This window comes from Blennius ocellaris, assembly GCF_963422515.1.
Source record: "Blennius ocellaris genome assembly, chromosome: 12".
Lineage (NCBI taxonomy): Eukaryota > Metazoa > Chordata > Actinopteri > Blenniiformes > Blenniidae > Blennius > Blennius ocellaris.
The window spans coordinates 13,372,220-13,394,236 of NC_137661.1; the positions used below are offsets into that span (position 1 = coordinate 13,372,220).

A 22,017-nucleotide genomic window follows, 5' to 3' on the forward strand; every position below is an offset into this window, starting at 1 on the left:
CAGCCACCAAACAGGTCGGATACGGGTCACTTATGAGCAAAAACATCTCAATTAGGTTGCACTGGGTGGGTTTATGTGGGTTGTGATTAAACCACCAAATATTCTATAAATTCAATAGTCTACTCCTCCACTGCAACCCCATTTGGACTAAGCAGTAGACAAGATTTATGGATGGTGGATGGATTAAAACTGGGAATGAAAATCTTGTAGGATTTAAACCTATTTTATAACCACAACTTTATATTCTGGCTTATTGAATATTTTTCTAAAATAATAAATAACAGTTTTACATTTACACTCATTATTGAAAACTCCAAACAGATGACGTTTTTTTCTGTTCTACTTGTAATTATGCTTAAGCAGTAAAAAGTTAATTGTTGCTGCTGAACTAAGTTTCTGCAACAAGCAGAGGCGTTAAAAAAAAAAAAAAAAAAAAGCATGAATAATAGCCAGAGAGGATCATTACTCTGTTGAGTGAGAGGTTTGTTGCTGACCCAGCATGGGTAATTAGACTTTTTGAGGGTTTGTGCTGTTGTCAAAATAAAGATCTGGTTCATGGGAAGTGTTGCAGGGTGAAGTAACCTGATATCACCCTCAGATGCTGTCAGCTTCTGCATCTTTTACAGTAAAGTGGACTTCGGTGATAAATCAGGGACTGCGGACACATCAGGGTCGACTTATTGAATTCATTTAGTGGTTTAGAGACTGCAGCTGTGAAAAGTGCAACTGAGCCACTGACTGATTTACAATAGTTAGAGGTGCAAGAGGTTTATATTTAATTTTGTTTTAATTTACATAACGCTATGTTGACTTGCTGTTATTGTTTTTTTTTGCCCCAAAATACTGAAATACCTTCTGATGGAAAAGGTATCTAGATACATAAGTGGATTAACCCTTCTCTATTGTATTATTCCATTACAAAATACAATTTTCCCCAGTACAATAATCACTTTGTGATGTGAAGGAATTTAATGGCAAATAGTCAGTGATGGCTTAGAGGTAGGAGAGGTGGGCTCAAGGTCCCAGGCTCGATCCCTACAGAAAATAAAATAATTAATAATAATAAGTATTTTTCCATCTCATAGGGCCTGATCGCCAACAAATAGGTTGTGTGCAGCGATGTATGGAAACTGATCCACCAGATTCAAAACATCCACTTAGTGTATTGCCTTCATGGTTTTGCAATATCAGGTGTGTATTCCAGAAAGAGTTCATGCTCATTGATCAATGTGCAGCACACAATATAATTTAGTACCTCTGAAACTTATGTATTGATCATTTCCTATACCAACACATTCAACTCCACATTTGTGTACTGGTGGGGGTGCAGTGCTCCAATCACACAAATGAGATAGGGGCTTCACTTCAATAAAGTCCTCGGTAAAAGAACATTGATAAGACCATTAGCCTGAGTTTTTTTCAATTACTTTAATTAAATAATCAATTGGCGAAAAAGGATGCCACTGTGAGTAAAAGTCATATTTCAGGAAATAAAATATAAATGGATTTACAGAAAAAAAAAATGCTGTACTGTTGTGCACTTGTACTCTTCTGGAATCATGAATCAATACAAGGTAGTAAGTAAGTTAGAAACGCTTTATTGATGCCTCCACACTTTAAAAGTCACTCTTTACCATAATGATACACTTCAACCTCCCTATGTTAACCTCCAACATTGGGCCCTCAGTTTGCATTTTAAATGCATGCTTTGGTGATTAATTAGGTTAGTGGGATAATGACACGTCTCTATTGACTCAAATCTCAGTTTTACTTCTTAAATACAAAGAAGATTGAATTTTGTTAACATTAAATTAGCTAAATCAATTCATGGCCCAAGGTCCTGCCTCAGGCACTATGTGAAATACGCACAGATCTGTCAATGTATAATTCATTAGTTTTTCATTAAAGTGGAAAGAAGCCATGCCTTAAAACAGCATGAGACGGTAACTGGTTTCAATGTAGAAAATGTATTATGACTCTGACACAAATTCACTTCTGGGGTTCATACTGTAATTTATGTTCTACATTATTGGGAATAAACAAATGGATTTTAACAGCTTGCTATGTTTCAGTATAAAGATAATTGCAGTTTCATCCAAACCACTTCTGACCCAAATGACCCATTGAAACACCAGCTGAGCTGTTCACATATAGCCTCATTTTTTAAATCCCTAAACAGACCTAAAGACTGTAAGCAATATATGCTGTTCATAAATGGAGATGCTCACAGCATGTGGATGTGTATGATAACTACATCGATGTACGTGGGGAAATTGAGAAGTCCAGTATTGGATACACATCTGAATTATCCCATATTCTATGAAAGGCTTTCTTTTTGTAAGCAAGAAAACAGCCTCAGTTATAAAATCAAAGCAATATTGTAAGAAACTGAGTAAATATTGACATATAATTGCCCCCTGTGGGATAAATGAAGTCTTATGTCTCGTCTTGTCTCATCTTATCTTATCTTAAAGCTGCTGATGTTCACGATGATAGATACTGAAACTGCTAAACTTACAAATTTAAGTGACCTCAGCAGTAATGATTGAACGCTGAGACTTAGCGCTTCCTTTTCCAAGAAATTAGTACTCCGCACTATTGCACCAATTGTTATTGATGTTTACGCCACTGTCCTGGGACACGGCCGCCTCGGGATTTGTCGGTGAGAGAGCCGTTTCTGTTCAGCCTGAATATTGTGAGCCCCTCCATGCAATCAGCATCGTCTGGTATACGGATGTATTCAGCCAGGCCTCCTTGATCCCCATATGTCCTAAAACTGTGACAGAAGCTGCAGAAACTGCAAGGAGGATGATTGATTCAGTATATTTTAGCCGGCAACCTCCTGTTCCAGTACAATATTTAAAGTCGGCTCACTTTGTAGTGGCAGATCGGCGCAGTTTCTTCACAGCACTTGCAATGACTGCCATGAGGGGCCCCGTTTTAAATTGTGGTACTGAAAATGATGAAACGTTCTCATTCCCTCTTCAAAAAATGGGGAAGATCAGCTGTGCTCATCTGGGAAGACACGCCAGAAACGTAGCAGGTAGTATGTACACACTAATTATAGCTTCACTCCTCACACAGGAGAGCAGCTTCCTGAGTTATTTGCCCATTCCTCTCACCACAACGAGGTTAATATTTTCCCTGACCGCCTTTGTTCTTCGTTTGCACCCCTTCTCTTATACCACTTTGCTTCTCTTTTACGAAAAGCACTTTGGCATTTTGTTTACAAGTGCTTTAAGCAGTAATCAAGAAAATTATGTAATGGAAAACTTGAGCTAATTGTGCCGCTTGGGCTTGTCTCCAGGAGATCTCTCAGATGTTGCTGTCAAGGGAGTTGTGTACCAGTTAAACTTGTCAGAGCCTTGAAGGAGGGAGGCAAAGGTGTGGATAGGAGGGGATCCTGAGGATGAAATAAACAAGATTAAGAAGAAGGTGTACTGTAAAATAAAAAAACAGCCAATAAATTGAACCAGAAGGCTTAACGAGGGATGGTTGCCGAGAAAAATAATTACAGCCAAGGCTTTGCAGTTTGTTAACTTTGTTGTGTTGAAGGATTAGATCACATTTCACTTTTGGCATCTAAATATTTAGGCAAAACTTTCCCTTCTTGATCATTACAAATGAGATTAGTGCTTTTTTGAAACTCATCAGGTTGTTTACTCATTAAAGTTGTTTTTAAGGCCGTGATCTTGTCCATACACTTCCTCTGGCTTGTTAAAAAAAAAAAAGCACTTAGTTGGATGTTTAATTACGCATTGAGGTGCATTTTCTTTTTTTAAATAAATTTGGTTTTGACTGTAGAAGTAAAAAAAAGTACCTGTTCAATTCACTTTGTTTCTGATTTTGTATGTTTAACTGAAAGACAAGGCAGCTGAACAAATAACTCCTTAAAAACAGAAGCTGTGGATTTATTTTAAATAAACAAAGCCCTCGCAAAAGAATCATTAAACAGCTGGGAATTGGTCCTTACACCAATTGCTCCATTAATAACACTAAATATGCAATTGGTGAGACTACAATTGTGGCTACAGACTCATTTGTTGGTTTATTATTATCATCACTAAATTAATGAAAAGTGAATGCAAGGTTGTGACTTATGTTGTGTTTAATAACATATGTTCCACATGTTGATTACATAACTAACCTTTCAGTCAGCAAACATGCAGTGATGATGTCTTAAGGTCTGTAATTGTATTTTCTAAGTAACAAAATAGCATTTTATAGTTATTTATATGACAGCTATAGAAAACATTTAACTCCTCTTCAATGCTTCTTTAGAAAATGGAAACTATTATCTTGTGTATTGTGTATTGTGGATTTTGATCTTGTTTCAGTGCACACTGTAACAATTTAATGTTGCATGCATTTTGAAATGCGTTTAAAAAGTTTTCCTTATATTCTCCGAGAGCCTGGATCATGTCTGTGTGACCCCCCACATTGCATGCGGTATTGGCTCTTACAAAGAGACTTACTTAACCTGGCCTGTGTAGCGAGGAGAGCTGGACTTTTTAAATGACATCATGCTGGGACATAATGCCCGTCAAACTGCAGCCGTGCAGCCCCAGCCTCCTGAGAGCACTTCAGTCTTGAGTTGTGTTCAGTCAAGTGAAAACAAGATTACTAACTTGGTTTGGCACTCTCGTTTGAACTTTATTTTCCCAAGAAAGGCATTCTTGGCACCGCACAAATACAGTCCTGTGAGAGGTGATTTGTCAACTTCTAAGTAACAAAGTAACATTTCATACATAATAAAGAAATACAAAGACCCTTTATCAGCAGCTTTATTGACTTTGGATCTTAAAAATGCTCCAACTGTTTTCAATGACTGACTTGCAACAGCTGCTTTTGCCTTGTGTGTATGTATGTGCGTGCGTGCATGTGTCGTGATGTATTTTGATGTTTTTCAATTTGGGTTTTGGAAGCTTGTTAAATTCTCGGTGTGGAAGTGGTGATGAAGCATCAGTAGTTCAAGCCCTTTTAGTTTCTATGTTTAGTTTGCATGCTATCCCTGTGCATGCTTTGTTTTTTAATTTCTTCAGGTACCCTGGTTTTCTTCACAAGAGAAAATGAAATGCATTTGAGGTCAATCAAGGCCCCAATCAGCTGAGAAAGGATTTGTTACTATTGCTACAACACATCAGCAGTGAGTTAAAACTAACTTGTCTCACGACAGTCGAACCTCAGCTCACGTTCCCAGTTTATGACTCTGGTTCCATGTTTTTTGTTACTATGGTGAATGTCAATTTGAAAGTTGATGTTTTGTTAAAATGACATTTTGAGGAAATTACATATACATACATTATTGTATAAATAAATTATTATCTGATCGTTTATGTGATTAAGCTTTCACAGCTCTATTAAGAGAAGGGAAAAAAAGAAAGCACACTTTTATCTATACCCTTAGGGAAATTCCTTCTCTGCATTTCCCGTTTTCTGTTCCTAGTTAACCTTAAATATACATATTAGGCTGCAACAAGACTAATAGTGAGCTACTAATTGTAATCATGTGTGATGGAGCAATGATATAACTACAACATAGGGGTTACATATAATGGTTAAATATAATTGAGCAGCTTTTCTGATTTGGTAAAAACAACTGAATTCCTAGTAGTTGAAGTTATGGCGCATTATGTTACGTCTGAGCTATATATGCTTTAAAAAAAATATGCTTTAAAAAAAATGAAGTGTCTCATTAGTGTGAACTGAGCAGACGCCAACTGTTTTTCAAAGATGCAGAGCTGCAACTGCAACTTTTCCACTTGAGTGGAGCATTATCTTGGTTGTATGGAACGTTTCAGAGTAGACTTTGCATCAGAAAAAAAAGAAGTAAAAAAACATGTCACAATTCATCAAAACACAGACAGACACACACACACACACACACACACACACACACACACACACACACACACACACACACACACACACACACACACACACACACACACACACACACACACACACACACACACACCAGCAAGAGCAGCAGCAGTAGCAGCAGCAGCAGCAGCAGCGCACACCAACTGTACAGAAGCAATCAAGGATGGAGTCAGACAACTCATATTGGCCTCTGGTGCACTGACTCCATCTTGCTATAACACTCAAAGAGCAAAAGAGAAGTGAAAAAGCTCAGGAGTGGCAACAGTAATTTAGTGCAGCATTTAGTACACAGAGAACTCAATCAGTAGCTCAGTGCCACGCTGTGTGGCATAGCAGTTTGGAAATGCATTCACACGCTGTTGTGCTGAGGATTAGCTGCTTATGAGGTCTAAAAAGTTCATGTGGAGGTTTTGCTGACCTGATTAGGATTGGCACGGGAAAATTTGTGGTGAACCTCTCACTAATCCCCCCCTCCATACTGTGCTAAATATACAATTTTAAGCAGGAGAACTATGAGTCTGGAGTCTGGCAGAGGCTAATTGGAAAAGATAAAAAGTCACAAGGATAATTGTAGCAATTTGAAGGTACGTCTGTAGATGATAAGATCATTACTGGGTGTTTGTTTTAAATGTAATGACATAGAAAAAAAAAGGTTTAATACCCCATAGAGCAGCTAAATTGAAACTTGTGGTACCCCTTTGTTGGGACCCAAGTAGTGTGTTAGAAGGCAGTGGAAGGCAGTTGGAGGACACTGAAAGCTTGCTCATGTTTTTGTGTGACCAACACATGAGGATACTTCACTTAAAAGCAAGGGGTGAGGGCGAGAGGGGTATTTTCTGAAATGGATCTGCCCACCTTGGTAGTCACTGTGAGGAGGGGCTTCCCTTCTGATGACGCCTTACTTGGTATCTCCTTCAGGACCATGGCAACAGTCTTATCTGCAGCCCTAGAGTCTTTCCCCTACAACAGTGAAATCAACAATGACTCGTGTCAGGACAGTTGGACAACTCAGTGCTTCCTGCCCCCATCCGGGGCATCTAATAGAACAGACTTTACCTTATGATGATGGAAATGCTAGTAACGTGTGTGGGGCTGTCTAATCACAAAAACATCGACTCGAGACACATTTCCACAAGACTATGGCAATGAAGAAAGGATCACTGCACAATGTGGTGTTAATTGTGGACAGAGATGAGCATGGTTGTTCACAGCTGCATGTTTTCACATTGTAATGACAGCTACTCTTGTAATTATTTGGCTTTAATATACACATCTGAAGATTTGAGTGGTAATTTGAAAGCTAGAAACTCATAATTTTGCCAATCAAACCAGACTGAGTCTTAGTTTACAGCCTATTCATCTTCTGTGACTCACAATAACAACAACACCGATAACCGTTTATTGTCATGGCTTTTTAAGTACTTTGATTGAATACTGTGACGTAACCGTCTCTGAAGCTGAAAACTACTTGAAAGCGAAAATGAGACTTCCAAAATTCAGACATGTCATAAATCAAGGCTGCTTCTCTTAATTAAATATCAGAACATACAAGCAATACTTATATACGGTCTCTGCATACGTCATACTACCAAAATTCACAAGAAATCCATTTAAGGTTTTATATTAATCATAGGTCAAGGTTAGCAAGGTAGTATGTTTGTTTTTCACATAAACATTTTCTCACATTAAAATTAAAGTTTATACAAAGTCTGTCGTATGAATTATGATTATTTCGCTGTCTTATGAACAACTGCAACTCTTTGTAATAATAAAAACTTCAACTATAGTCACAACAGACTAAGTTTACAGCGCCTTATGTAAAATTTAGCCAATGTTTTCTTCTATCCCATCTTTGGGTTTTGGTACAGCTATTAGTCAAACAGTTTTTGTTTCATTTGTATTGACAAAATAATATAACTTGACAAATCAAAATAAGAACCAAAGTGCAAACTACGATGGCCCAATTATTTGGTAAATAGAAACACTAGGAATCATTTGCAGACATAATTGTCCCTTTCTGATCAAGGATGTTTCTAAAGCAGAAGGACTGAACGGCGTGAAATTATCTAATTTAGTTGATTACACATTGTTCTGAACTTAATTGCTTCTTTTAAAGAGGGAATGTTATGCTTACTGTGTACCACTCTGTATTAGTCTCCTCTTCATGTGGTGAATAAAAATAGTTATGATGACATATTTTCTTCTTTTTTCACCCCCTATTGCGTGTCTGGTTCCTGGTTAAGGCATACTTCATATAATACAAGCACAAAGTCAAATATATACCAGAATGTTATAGTTCAAGGCTATCAGGTATATCCAGACTACAACATACTTATTAAAATAAAATACTACTTCAATAAACTTCAATGCATAAAGTCTTCTGAACTCCATGTTTGAAAACAAAACCCTTCACAGTAAGACAACAGTGTCTTGCATGTCCCGGCACACAGGATGGTATAGTATGGTTTAGTAGCAGGTCAGCAGACTTCATTAACCTTTTCAATTTGCATTTTGCCCACGACCTCCAGTTTCTCCCCCTGGGCGATCAGAATGTTTGAGGATCAATAATGAACAATCACAATTAAAGTGCTGCAAAACCACATAGAACACTGTTGTATATGGAGTTTTACACCATTGCTGCAGCTTTCTTGTACATACTGCTGCTGTTAGCCATTTGTTTATTTGTTTGTTTGTTTATTGTTACTATAACTCTTTAGGTGCAGTTATAATGTTGCACTCCAAGTATTAATTACTCTTTGAGAAAATCATATCAGTTCAGCTTTATGTGAACTTAAAATTGTGTCTATGGATCTAGAAATCATTACGTTTGTGTTTGGTAGATGTCTTAATTCTGTAGCAGTGCTTAATGGTCAGTGCTACATGTCACACAAGTGGAAAGCCTGATTATTCCTTTTCTTTTTTAATCGAAGACACATTTCTGAAAAACATGCATTTGTGAGATGAGCAGCAGAGCTGACTATCTGGATTGTATCTTATTGCTGACCTGATGCCAGTCATGACCTCAACACAATTAAACATTTTTGAACCGCTTAGGCATGCTGTTCATGCCAGGGTAAACAAAACAAGCACTTTAGCTGACTTGCCACAAATGTTGCTTGAAGAACGGGAAGCCGTCCCACAGCAGTGTGTGACTGAACGAGCTGATGGCCGCCATGTAGAGGAGGTGCCAGGCTGTGAAGGCCATTCTTCCACATGCTACAGAGGCTTCTGCTTGTTCAACAGATGAACTGTTACATTGCCAATGTGTCGTGTTTTTAGACTTGAACGTTCCAATCTTCTAAAATTCAAATCACAAATTAATGTTCCTTACACATGACAAACATCATTTTAAAAAAACCAACTGCATTAGCTCTCAAACGTTCTGCATGCTGATGCTTAAGTCCAGCATTTATGTTGCTGTTTTAGTAAACACTGTCTTTGGGACTCATCAACCAAAAAGTAGTGTGCATTAAGACAAGTGTAAACATGAAAATGGACAAACGCAGTGTCAAAGCTGATATGGGGAGCATTGGAGATCACACTATCCATCGAGTTCATTTGTCTTCATGAATACGACATCAGGAAAGAATATGTGGCAAAAAAATTAAGGTATGGGTTTTACTACGTCTGAAAATGTTTCAGTTATTAATACATTTGTTTTATCTGCATATGAAAAGGTGACATAAGACCGGCTCAGCCTTCAGAAGAGAAGCGACTGTTACTGTGAGTCGAAGCATTTGCTTTGACTCGTAACCGCTTTTGTTTGCAGAAATTATAAAATATATTTTTTACATTTAGGAAGATACTGACTTTGTGAATGATCACCTCCGACACTTTTCTGTACAATTCATTACACCATATGCAGGATCTTAGATTATCAGGCCTATTTTGTCAAAATTCAGCATAGAGAGTGGCACATCATTTTATCATATAACCTCCGATAACAATAAAGGTCTTGAAGATCATAGATGCTGTATTGTATTTTAGCATGCTAAATAAACATTTTTGGGGGAAATTCACAGCTTTACCATTTCACAACAGACTATACTTTTCATCAACAACAGCTCTTTTGCCTACAAGTTGATGTGTAGGCCAGATGGAGATAAAACTTAGTTCTACATTGCCACTGCCTCCGAAGACAGAGCATTAGGCACTCAAGGAGGCTTTTAGCAGGATCCTATTAAGGCTTTTCACATTTCCATTTGCCAGAAAAATGAATTTGGCTTTTCTTCTACTGATTCCCTCAACTGATCACGTCATAGTGTGCATGTAACTCGCCCTGAGGGAGCCATCTCTTGAAAGCCTAATGCTCTTAATACAGTCCCAAACGCCACCTTCTCCAGGATCTTTTGCTTTGACACACTCAGCAAAAAATGAACAACATTTCTTGCTAAGATGCCGCCAGGGGCAAAGCAGCATTCACACAGCCGGAGATGATTCAGAAAAGCTCTAAACAAGCCTAAACACTTGCTTTTTGCTGTTTTGTCTGAACGGTTGACGATGAGTCTTCCTTCTGTGCAGGTGTTCTAGCAGCCAACAGTGTGGAGGATCGTCCATCATCAAAGCTCTCAGTTTGCACTGGCATAACTGTTTTGGCGGACCAGCTCGAAAGTTTGGTGTATATATTTGCTGAATAGTGTTTTTTTTCCCTCTAGGAATAAACTGTAGAGTCTGATTCAAATGTTTTCGGTCTTCTAGTGAATTACTATCATCTTAACCGTTTCGACGACAACATCTATTCAGTGACAGTGCGTTCAAGCATGCAAAGTCCAAAAACCATTTTCTAGATGGACATTGAATAAGGAGTTTTGCAGCAACACAGAGCCCAGACTTGAACTTCTTCTTAAAAGTCAATATATCTCAAAGACATACTGACACAACTCAAATCCACATTGACCCTATAATGCTTAGATCACATTGGCAGATACTTAGTTTTGTTCTGGGTGTGATTGAACAGCAACTCTGTCATTTACAATATTAGCAGTACACAGGAAAGGAGGACAGGGCCTTAATTTCTGAGTATTATTTGGAAGTTGGCGACCGATCTGAAGCAGCTACAGCCAGATAAGAAACCAGTGTGAAACACATCTGTTACAACTGGATTTTTATTTTAAAAAATTTGACGATATTTTCTATTCTCCTTTGTCTGGAGTGTTCAGGTATGTTGATAAGAAGAAGCTCTCTATACTTGCCACATGCTACAGTATAGCGTGTTTGTGATAATGCAGCAAGGTTTTTGAAGCATGTCCCTGAGATACAGGCAGACCTCTCACCTCACAACTCTCACATGATTCCCTCTCAGCTTCAGAGAGAAATCTCAAACAACAGTGGAGAGCCTCTCTGCAAATGGAAAATTGATCACAAGCAAGAAGGAGTGCATACTCTAAACTTCTTTCCACACGACTCACAGCAGTAAGCTTATAAATGGTGGCATATAATAATGAGTACAGCACCAAAGTATAATAATGTCACCTAAAAGATAATTAGTGAATAAATGACATCCAAAAATGACAAACTGATGGGCTTGAAATACTATTTTGATTACAGCAGCTCATACATCATGATGAAAACAATTGGCCTGTACACTACGGTGCAAGTCTTTGCTGCAGTCTAACATCAAATACAAGTGATACATTTGTTGATGGTGGCTAATACAGATCTTACCTAATATTACTGCCAGAATCTTTGAGACATTTATGTTCCAATAAAAATTACTTCTTTCTCCCCCATTGCTTGTCAAAGGAATATAGATTTTGTATCTAATTATGACATCCAAGTAAGTTGTAAAGACTTGAAAAATGATGCGACATGATGTAATTGCCGGTCAAATGAACATCTTTCTCTCTCAATAGGATCTAACTCTCAAACAATGAAAGAATTTAACGGCTTATTCAGAGTCAGTGCACTATTCTGTTTGTAAAGCAATGTTCTTTCCGCCTGTGGTAAAATTATCTTATTTAATTGCAATTATTCAAATGGGCACATAATTATAACAATGAAACACAACATAGTGGGTTCATCTGTTGTCTCTAATCAGTTTTTTTTATTTTTTTTATTCTTGGTTACGACAGTGTCAGAAGATGCAGAAAAATTGTCTGTTTTAAATTGTTTCTTGCATGCTTCTGATGTCATCTAATGCTGTGTGGGAATATTATGTCACAGTCCCAGAAGCAACTGAGAATGTTTTTTTCAGTCATTCGAGCTGCCAAGAACAGAACCAAAATTATTCCTTTACAGGAAATTGTTTTTTACTACATAACCTCTGGTGTGCTCATTACATTCATTAAATCATCCCATTGTCACTATTGCACAGTAGATTAGCAGTTCTCATGAATTTAACTTAATCCTGAGATATTAAACTAAACTTTTTTTTTTTGTGAAAGTGAATACTAAACAAATCGGCAGTGATCTTTGCTCAATTGAAACCTTTAAATGTTTGTAACCACAAACAACACACTTGTGTTCACTTGTTCAGGTTTGCCAAGGGTTCAGGTGCAGTCAGACACAGTGGTGATGAAGCAGTAAGTGATTAAATGTTGACCAACTAAAACCAGATTTGAAGTGAACACTGCAAACTTTTCAAGTCATTTTAAAAACAAATTGTATTGCTATTCATGTGTTGCTTCTGGCTGCTTGGATGATTTTATTTCCTCCTAGTTTGTTAAATGGAATTACAAGACAGCAGGATCTATAATCTCGATTTTCACTGGACATACACATGTGGCTCAACTTCTTGTATGGCATCTAATTGTTTTCTTTTACTCATCGCCAAGATCAATAAAGAGATAATACTAGATTGTATCAGATGTTTGCTACTTAATATAATTGTAAGAGAGGCTGTCACAAAATCATTGTGTTTATTTCTCAATAGCCATTCTTGGTCCTAAGTTATGTTGCAGCTCTCCCTTTCACAACAGTGTGATCAGTTTCCTTTGCATGAAAAACCCTCCTTTAGACCACTTTGCATATTTATAAACACAAATGTGCTCAGGGGCAGTTGGTGTGTGCAAATAATTGAAGATTAAATTGCGATTGGTTTACTTAACAATACAATCAAAAACATTTATGACCATTTAAGACACCATGTTCAACACCTCTTATGTGTGCGCTAAGAAATGGGAAGAGGGGGATTTAAACACCATCATATGTTTCTGCACCATAAGGTTGAGACCAGTCACATGTGTGCTTCCTTCAAACTCAGAATAATTGTTGTGACCTCTTGGCTCAAATATTCTTTCCATAAGACATATGAAAAAAAAGACCACATATAATAAATTAAAGTGAATGCTATTCTGTTTTCTAACATTCAAGTGGCTTCAAAGGCAATCAGCTTATTCTGTTTGCAGATACTTTACCTACAGTTTGCTCGGTCTGCAGCACTTGGCTGGTGATCTGTGTAAAAGTGTTTGCCTGTCAGTAATGTCCACCGTAGCACTGTGACAGACAAGTCTGTATGGATTTAAGCTTTGGTGATGCTACAAATCCCTCAGTCAACAAAAGAGGTTTCAAGCGATTGGCTGAAAGACACCCTGTGGCTGCATTTCTGCACCTGCAGCATTTAACGACCGTAGGGCATGTCAGGCTACTGCTTTGGATGGGATCCAAAGCAAATACTGTTCTGAGTTGGCTTTGGTGTACTCAGCTGTCATATAGGTGAGACTGGCATTGTACGGTGGACACATGTGAGAGGTTGATAAGGAAGTGTGCAAAAACTGTGGATTCAAAATCTGTTTTTATTACAGCCGTCTTTTTGACTCAGTCGGGTTTGTAAAATTAAATATAAAGTTGCTCATGAAATAATTACACCCTCTTTGCATTTAAAACAAAGGAAACATTTAGAATTGATCCAGCCCCTTCAAGACAGAATGGTGCTGTATGTGGACTGCAGCTTAAAATAAGTTTGACATCTGTAGCATACATGCTCAATTTAGGTGAAAACTTTCAGGAACATCCAAAGAGCTGATTACGATTGACTATTAGATCATGCGAGCAGTTTAAGCAGATCACGTGCTGTTTGAAAAATAGAAAGTTAAAAACAAAGAAAACTCATACATTAAAAAAAAAAAAAAAAAAATATATATATATATATATATATATATTCCCTTTGCCATGTTATAACAGATCCAACAGTGTTTGTCCCCGATAGGCATGAAAGTGAGCCTCATCCTATCAGCTAAGACCTACTTAACTTTAGTTTCATCAGCACTCGCGACAATCGCTATCCCCTATTAGATTTACACAGCGGTAACTCCTTTCACTGATTCTCTGTAAACCCAGTTCCAATGTATCACATCTGGATGCATGTCATCGTGGAGAGGGTGTGCCAGAGTGCAGCTTTCTCAGAAATAAAATGATATTGTGTGAAAAGCAGAGGGCTGTAATGCCTTTTAATGGTGATGGAAGTAAAAAAAGAAAGAAAAAAAAAAACGCCCCTCAGGGTTTCACACGCTATCATTTCTCAAGAAAACAATGTGAAACAAATGTGGTTAAAAAAACCAAACAAACAAAAATACTATAGATCGAATTACAGCCCAACCGTCAGGGCATTTTCAGAAATCGCGGCCTGAGTGGAGGAAGGCCTTCACATGTGTTTGTATCTCACAAAGATAAAGCTTCATTAGAGCAGATGATGTGTGTGAATGTAAAGCTGCAGCATAAGGAGGTGGCAGGAGCCCCGAGCTGAAGCTACATTTTTCACCACAGTTTGGAACTCAAATGTTGGAACAGAAACATTGCAGCAATGCATATAAGTAAAAAAAAAAAAAAAGAAATAAAAAAAAAGAAATACCGGTACTCCAATACCTAATCCCAAATATTAACCCGAGTTTTTAACCACCACTTTGGGATTATTAAAGAAAATATTGAATAGGGTCCACACATCTTTTTTAGATATAACCTGTGCAAAACCAATAAACTCAATATTTTCCCAAAAATATATTTTGGGGGGAAAAACTGATAAATTGAGTGGATTGTCTAAATGATCAGAAACTACTCTGATCACTTTAAGTGGTTTTTCAGTTTTTACTTGTGAAAACACAAGATAGGAGAAAATATTGAACTGTTTAATCCCCCCCAAAAAACAACACATATTAAAAAAGTCATATTCATCTGAAATAAATGCATTCAGCTGAATGTGCAAAGTAAACAACGTATGTGTTGTTCAGCAGTAAAGTGAGCCTGTGACTTTAAAGCATTCCATGTGCTAAAATTGGTTTCCATGAAGCAGCTTGACGTCACGTCACATAATGTAGAGCAGTACAGTCTGATGTACACTTTATCAAGAGTCTGGAGGACAGCCACATCTGGACAACTGCCACAGCTACCAAGCAATTTAAATACACAAACTTAATAAATCCCTGAGGAAATGTGAGGCTATAAAACATTAGAATAAAAAACCTTGCATTAATTAAAGTCACTACCTCACAGTTGCCTCAGTCAACCAGCAGTTGATATAAACATCACAAACCTGGAGACAATCATACCTTTGCCAATCACACCACTGAACATATGTGCCAAATTTAAACTAAACTTTGAATAAATGAAGAACAAATAACATTATTCAAGGTCTTCTGGAGACATTCTCAATGAAAGGAATATACTGTGGAAAAAAGTGGAGAGGTGGGTTGAAACTGAATTGAGATTTAAAATTTGTAACTGTATATTACAGAAGGATAGATGACAAAAAGTATAAATAATTGGTCTCATATATCGCAAAATAAATATAATTGTTGTGGATTTATAGGCCTACATACAAATTAGCTGGCTTCATTACAATAACTAGAATAAAAACATGGAGAAAAAAATGAAAAAACAATTCAGTTGCACAAGGATGCACTGATATGAAAATATTGCCTGACATCAATGACTGATATAGATATATCTTAATATTTTTTAAAAACACACATCTCCCACAATCAGCTTTTCTTGAAAGTGAAAAATAGACAAGCAGTGAATTTTAATCATCTGTCTGTTTATTTTTCGTCAAAACATGTTTATTTTCATCAATGTTAAATTAACTACTTCCTAACTATATTAATGTCTCATCCATTCACCACACATCCATTACCTTCTGCATATTGCATGTGTTATCATAAACAAAACATATTTTGGGATTTTCTACCCAAGCTATGGTGCCTATATGGAAACATTGCAATGTTTTGCATTTTGTAAGTTTGGGAGAACATGAACAAAAGAGCTACTGGTGTGAAACAACACTTTAGCCTATCAGTGACGATCAGCTCTTCCTCACACAAATGGTATTTCCTCATACACAGGACATTTTGTGTTTCTAGATCAATAACTAGGGTGAGTCCCTTCTGAAGCCACCTCCAGACCATAATCTGTATTACTTTGATAGAGAAGGAAAAAAATTGCTAGATATCGGCTTCACCTGTGTGACCAAATCTAAACTGATATTATCACATTGATACGATACAGTTTCTCATGTACAGCACACTTAAGTGATATATTTAGTGCTTTGTCTTTTTATTTTACCGCAAATACAATTTGTTGTTAAGGTTGCAAACACATTTAACAAGTTGTGTCATTGAAAAAAAATTGAATTACAACTATTTACTGACCCTGAAAACTATCCAAATGAATACTGAGACACCACAAATTAATTAAAAAAAAAAAAGTATTTATCTGGTGAGGAGATCCACTCCCATCAGTCCAGAGGAGGGTTTCATCTGTCTGTAATAATCCCTCCATCAATCAGTTTTCAATTAATCACTCTTTATTGATTATTCTGCACAAATTGCATTATGTACATCATTCAGGATTTCCATCCATTATTGCAGATATGTGGCCTCAAGTTCAACGGTGTAGATTTTTGAACAGCTAAATAAGATGAATCTATTCACAATTAAACTGGACCGTGTCTCTGCACTCAATGGACGTATCAGAAGCCATTAGCCAACATCACAAGTGTATACACACACACACACACACACACACACACACACACACACACACACACACACACACACACACACACACACACACACACACACACACACACACACACACACACACACATGCACGAGAATTCTCTGTCAGACAGTGGGAGGACTGAAACAGCCCAATCCCATCTTACAAGGCAGACAAAAGCTGGTAAACCAACTTTAATTCATTTAATTATGCTACAGGTCTAACTTGTGAATATTTAATATTAAACAAGCATGTACAACACATTTTCGAATGTCTAAGAAGCTATTGGATAGTATCTTTTAGGAACATTTTTATTTATTTTTTGACTTATTAACAATTAATTATATGATATTTAACAAGTTTTTAATTCAAAAAAGACCACTTGGCATATCTCGGCACAAATTAAAATTTGTTAAGAAACTGCTGCCAAAAAATTTGAAAATCAAATTCAAAGCATGTAATTTACCTTCTAACCTTGTTAAACCTAAAAAAAAAAAAAAAAAAGCTTTGATGGAGGCAATTGTGACTATATGTTTTCTTTGAGAATTTGCTATACATTTATGAAATGAAATGAAACATTATTTGAAGTACTTCTTTTTAATTGATAATTAGAATTGTGTGGGTCTCTCCTCCTCCTTGTCAGATCCTCCTCCTTATATTCAGGAGGAGGTGCAGCTGTGAGTGTGGAAAGGAGGAAGGAGTGACAGTTTTTGGATTTGAATGTAAATGAAATGAATTGTATTGTAATCACTGTAATAACTTTAACCCTATTCACACATCCACATGTAAAATCTTTTCATTCACAATTTCTGCTGTATCGTTGCATTAGTAGTTTCGGGTTGGAAAGCTTTTGGTCTCACAAAGTTTTCTGTACCGATTTGTTTTTCTGCAGTATCATATGATATTACCCACATCAAAAAAATTTAAATACATAATATACACCAAGCACACTAAAGACACTGACCCCAGGGTTCACCTGAATGTGGTCCAAAACACTACCAACAATACAGCAAATGGGCATTGGGGATTGTTTTGGCCGAGATCTACACTGTTTTTTTCAATTGTGGCCTATAAGGACATTCTGGCTTCTGTATTCTTTAATGTCTGTTTCCCACGACACACCCGATTTAATTGAAAGGGCCATTATCAGGGCTCTGCAGAGCTCAGGACCAATTCAATTGTTGAATCAATGAGAAATCCCAAATGTGCAAGGCAAGGGACATAATGGAAGGTTGCTTGTACATGAATCAAAAGGAAAGACTACTTTTGTAACTGTATGTACTGCACACCTATTTTATTGCAATTACTACTTATCATTATGTCCGAGAGGCGAGCTGGCTGCTTTTTATTTACAATGTTGCCAATGTATGCTTCACCTTCATGACATATTTCAAGAGGATAAACCTGCTGCTTCGCATCCTCCAGGTTTACTTGGACAAACTTTGCAAATGCATTTCCAGAGACGTTTCAGGGATTTCTGCACTGCAGATGGGTTTATTGTGTTTTTTTTTTTTTTTTTTTTATCAGATTAATCATTAATACATTATGCATTAATTTTCACAGCCCTAGTAAAAGTGATATAATTTCATTTGTATGCTCAAGTGTAGCATAAGTAGAGTATTGTAATTTCTTAGTTGAGTGTGGAGGGGTTACTATAGTTACAATATTCCAAAGTTGGAGCTTGCTGAGTTGGTCCAATTAATAACAGAGAATTAACTAAACATGAGCAACATGAGGGAAAAAAAACAGATTGGTACAAGATGATGCAAAACATCTGCAAGTCATCCACACAAAACAAGTGCAATTTTTTTTTTACTGTGGGGTTTTTTTGGTTTCTTTTAGGTGTTCGTCTCCATGGAAGCGCAGTCTGTCTCTCTGGTGTGTGTTTGTTCTCAGGTCCTGTCGTTTCATAATCTGCCCGCTGGTTTAGCATTTCAAACACAGTCACCTCTGACTGGAGGTCAAGATGCCAGAGGTCCAGAGGTCAGAGGACACTCCAAGAGGGCCATATCCATTGCAAAGCCACTGCCCCGAGATAAAATAGGGGTGAAGGGATCATTTCAAAAACTAATCAGCTGACACACCACATTATGATACTCGAGTAAGCCCTCCAGCCTGGACGGGAGCAATATGCGGTGGACTCATGTTGAAACATGAACATGCAGGCTCATGAAAAATTCACACAGGATCACAGAGCATGTAAAAAGCATGTTAGTTTCAGGTTAGACTGTACAAGGACTCGACTCAGGAGACACTGGTATCGTACACATCATGTACACTATGTTTGAACCATTAATATGTATGAAGACTGGACACTGTATCCATTTGACTAAAATTGTTTATGAAGTGGTTTGAGAAACAGATCAGGAAGTGTCAGCTTCAGTGTCAAAGTGGCCCCGGGGGTTATTCATTACCCTGAGGGCCTCCCAGTTGGGGGAACGGATGTCATTTTGCTCGATCTCATGAAGTCTCATGTAATTTGGCACAGAAAAATGTGTTTTGGAGATTTGGATTAACTTAATGGCAATTTCCTTTACAAATGCATACATTTACATTTTTAAAAGATATTGTGTTACTTGGGCTGCTTATTGAAAGCACATGTGCAGATGTTGGCATCTGCCTCAGAGTACAGGGAATGCAAGGCATGCATGGAAAAAAAAGTTAATTGGATTAGAAATTAATTAGACTGTTGAGAAAATGCCCATTTTGTTCATGATGACATTTCTTTAAAGGAGCCCACAGAAAGGCACTATCATCTCTATGCAGTGTTCATAATTACATCTCTGTGGTGAGAAACATTCCAGGAATCTTTCTCTTGTATAACCTCAAAGGAGTGCAATTGTGCATTTTTTTCAGGTTTACTTTTGCTTCCAGAAGCTTACATACTCCGGTCATTTTTCCCCTTAAAACTCTATGCAACGCCTGGAGGTGCTCGTATTGAGATACATTAAAAGGATTTAAATAAAATTATAATAATCCTGTTTTGATGATGAGACCATATTAAACTGTGAAGCTTTAAATTAAATTAAAGTTGTTTTGCAAAAACCTCAGATAGGTTTTTTATGGTCATGTCAGCCACAAGGACATTGATTCAATATTTGATGATGATGGTCATAAGCCTGCAGAGGACAGACAAGCAAACTGACCTTGTAAGGAAGTGCTGTCAGCCATTGATCACTGAAGCTATCAGAAGTTTAAAAACTACAGGAATACACTCTATAGTCACTCATTTCTGAACATTTTAAAGTGACATCGCTGTTTTCTTTCCGTCATTTGTTGCATCCAAGGGGAACATTTTGATTAAGCGCAAGTGAAACATCAGAGACGGCTTCCAAACCTGGACTGCTATTCATTGTGGTTGGCAGGTTCATTAATTTAGATCTCAGCAAAGAAAGACAGCTCATCAGTGTGGTTGTAATGGTTAGCATTTCATAAAAGGAATGTTCCAGCGAGACATGTTGTGCACTACAGGAATTCTTGGCATCTCACCACAACATAAAGTGACATTTTTTCTTAGCATCATGATTTTAACCTCATATCGCTTCTTGAGGAATTCTCCTTTTTGCTGACATGATTCACATTGTAGTACAAAGTGAGATACAACCACTTATTGTACCTTGAAACAAGACTTATTTGTCCTCTTATCCAAGCTGTAGAAACCACTTCATGAAGATGTCTTTTCACCCGACTTCTCTCTGCCAGCACACCGTTACAGTTGCACACTGTGAGTGTTCAGTATGTGTCTGTGGTCTGGGATGAGACCACCACATCGCTTCTCATACAGCTCACAAGAAGAGTTTATACATAAACAAGGTCAGTGTAATCATGCTCCTTTAAGGAATGTGCATGATGCTCTATTGGTTTAAAGGTTTGCCTCACACCGAAAATACAAATGTTCAATATTGGGAAAGGGGTCTTTACATGTGGGGGGTTGCATGTTTTTTCTTGGGGCCATTCGTTGTAAGTGCTAAAACGTCCTTTCACAGTCTAATGGCATAAATACTACACTTGTTGGGTTAATTGGGGACTTTAAATTGCATAGTCAAAATGGATGAAGCAGACAGATTACAGGGATGGACAGAAAATCCATGCTATTTGACATATTCCTTATGAATCATGAATTCAGGAAGAAAAAGTTATATGTTGAAGATGTAAATGAACATATGGACATGCCCTTAAAGGGACAAGCTGGGAAAGAAAAGACGCCAAGTTTCTCATCTGTACGTGACGTAATCATACATATGTTATGTGCACGTCGAGGGCTTCAGTAAAGTTGGAAACATATCCCCCTACTAATCAATAACTGTTTAACAAATTGTAATTATCGCACCCCTTTCCCTATCGGTGTAAAGTAGACAATACGCTACATTTTTTATCTTTCTTTGAAGCAGAAGAAATCACATTAGTCTCTGTGAAATACTTTCTTTTTTGCATGTTTTCCATACTATAATGTTTCAGATCATCAAAAATATTGAAACATTAGTCAAAGATAACACAAATAAACACAAAGTGCAGTTTTTAAATGAAGGGTTTTATAAATGAGGAAGAAAAAAAATTCCAAATCTACATGGCCCTGTGTGAAATAAAAGTGTTTGCTCCCCAGCTCCTGTTAAAACATAACTGGTCGGTCACACCTGAGTTCAATTTCTGTCGCCACACCCAGGCCTGATTACTGCACACCTGCTCTCAATCTAGAAATCACTTCAATAAGACCTACCTGACAAAGTGAAGTCGACCAAAAGATCCTCAAAAGTGCTCGACATCATGCCGAGATCCAAAGAAATTCAGGAACAAATGAGAAAAAAAAAAGTAATTGAAATCTATCAGTCTGGAAATGGTTCTAAAGCAATTTCTAAAGCTTTGGGACTCCAGTGAACCACAGGGAGAGCCATTATCCACTAATGTCGAAAACGCGGAACAATAGTCAACTTTCCCAGCCGACCAAAATTACCCCAAGATCTCAGCGACGACTCATCCAAGAAGTGACAAAAGACCCCACAACAACATCTAAAAGAACGGCAGGCATAACTTGCTTCAGTTAAGGTCAGTGTTCATGACTCCGTCATAAGAAAGAGGCTGGGCGGAAGAGTTGCAAGACGAAAACTAATGCTAAAGAAAAAGAACTGACTCAGTACAAGAAAACCAACCGACAGTAGATGCACATTCATGAAATTTTTTTTAAAATGTAATAATATGAGAATCTCA

At 37.3% G+C, this 22,017-nt stretch overlaps 1 protein-coding gene across 1 annotated transcript in view; it reads right to left on the reverse strand.

The window, feature by feature from the left end:
- Positions 1–22,017, reverse strand: part of pex5la (peroxisomal biogenesis factor 5-like a) — a gene marked incomplete at both ends in the record, with an annotated part of 79,708 nt that overhangs the window by 29,747 nt on the left and 27,944 nt on the right. Inside the window, one exon of the mRNA XM_080506649.1 lies at positions 6,739–6,843. Coding sequence (XP_080362775.1) covers positions 6,739–6,843 — 105 coding nt within the window. The remainder of the gene's footprint in view (positions 1–6,738; positions 6,844–22,017) is intronic.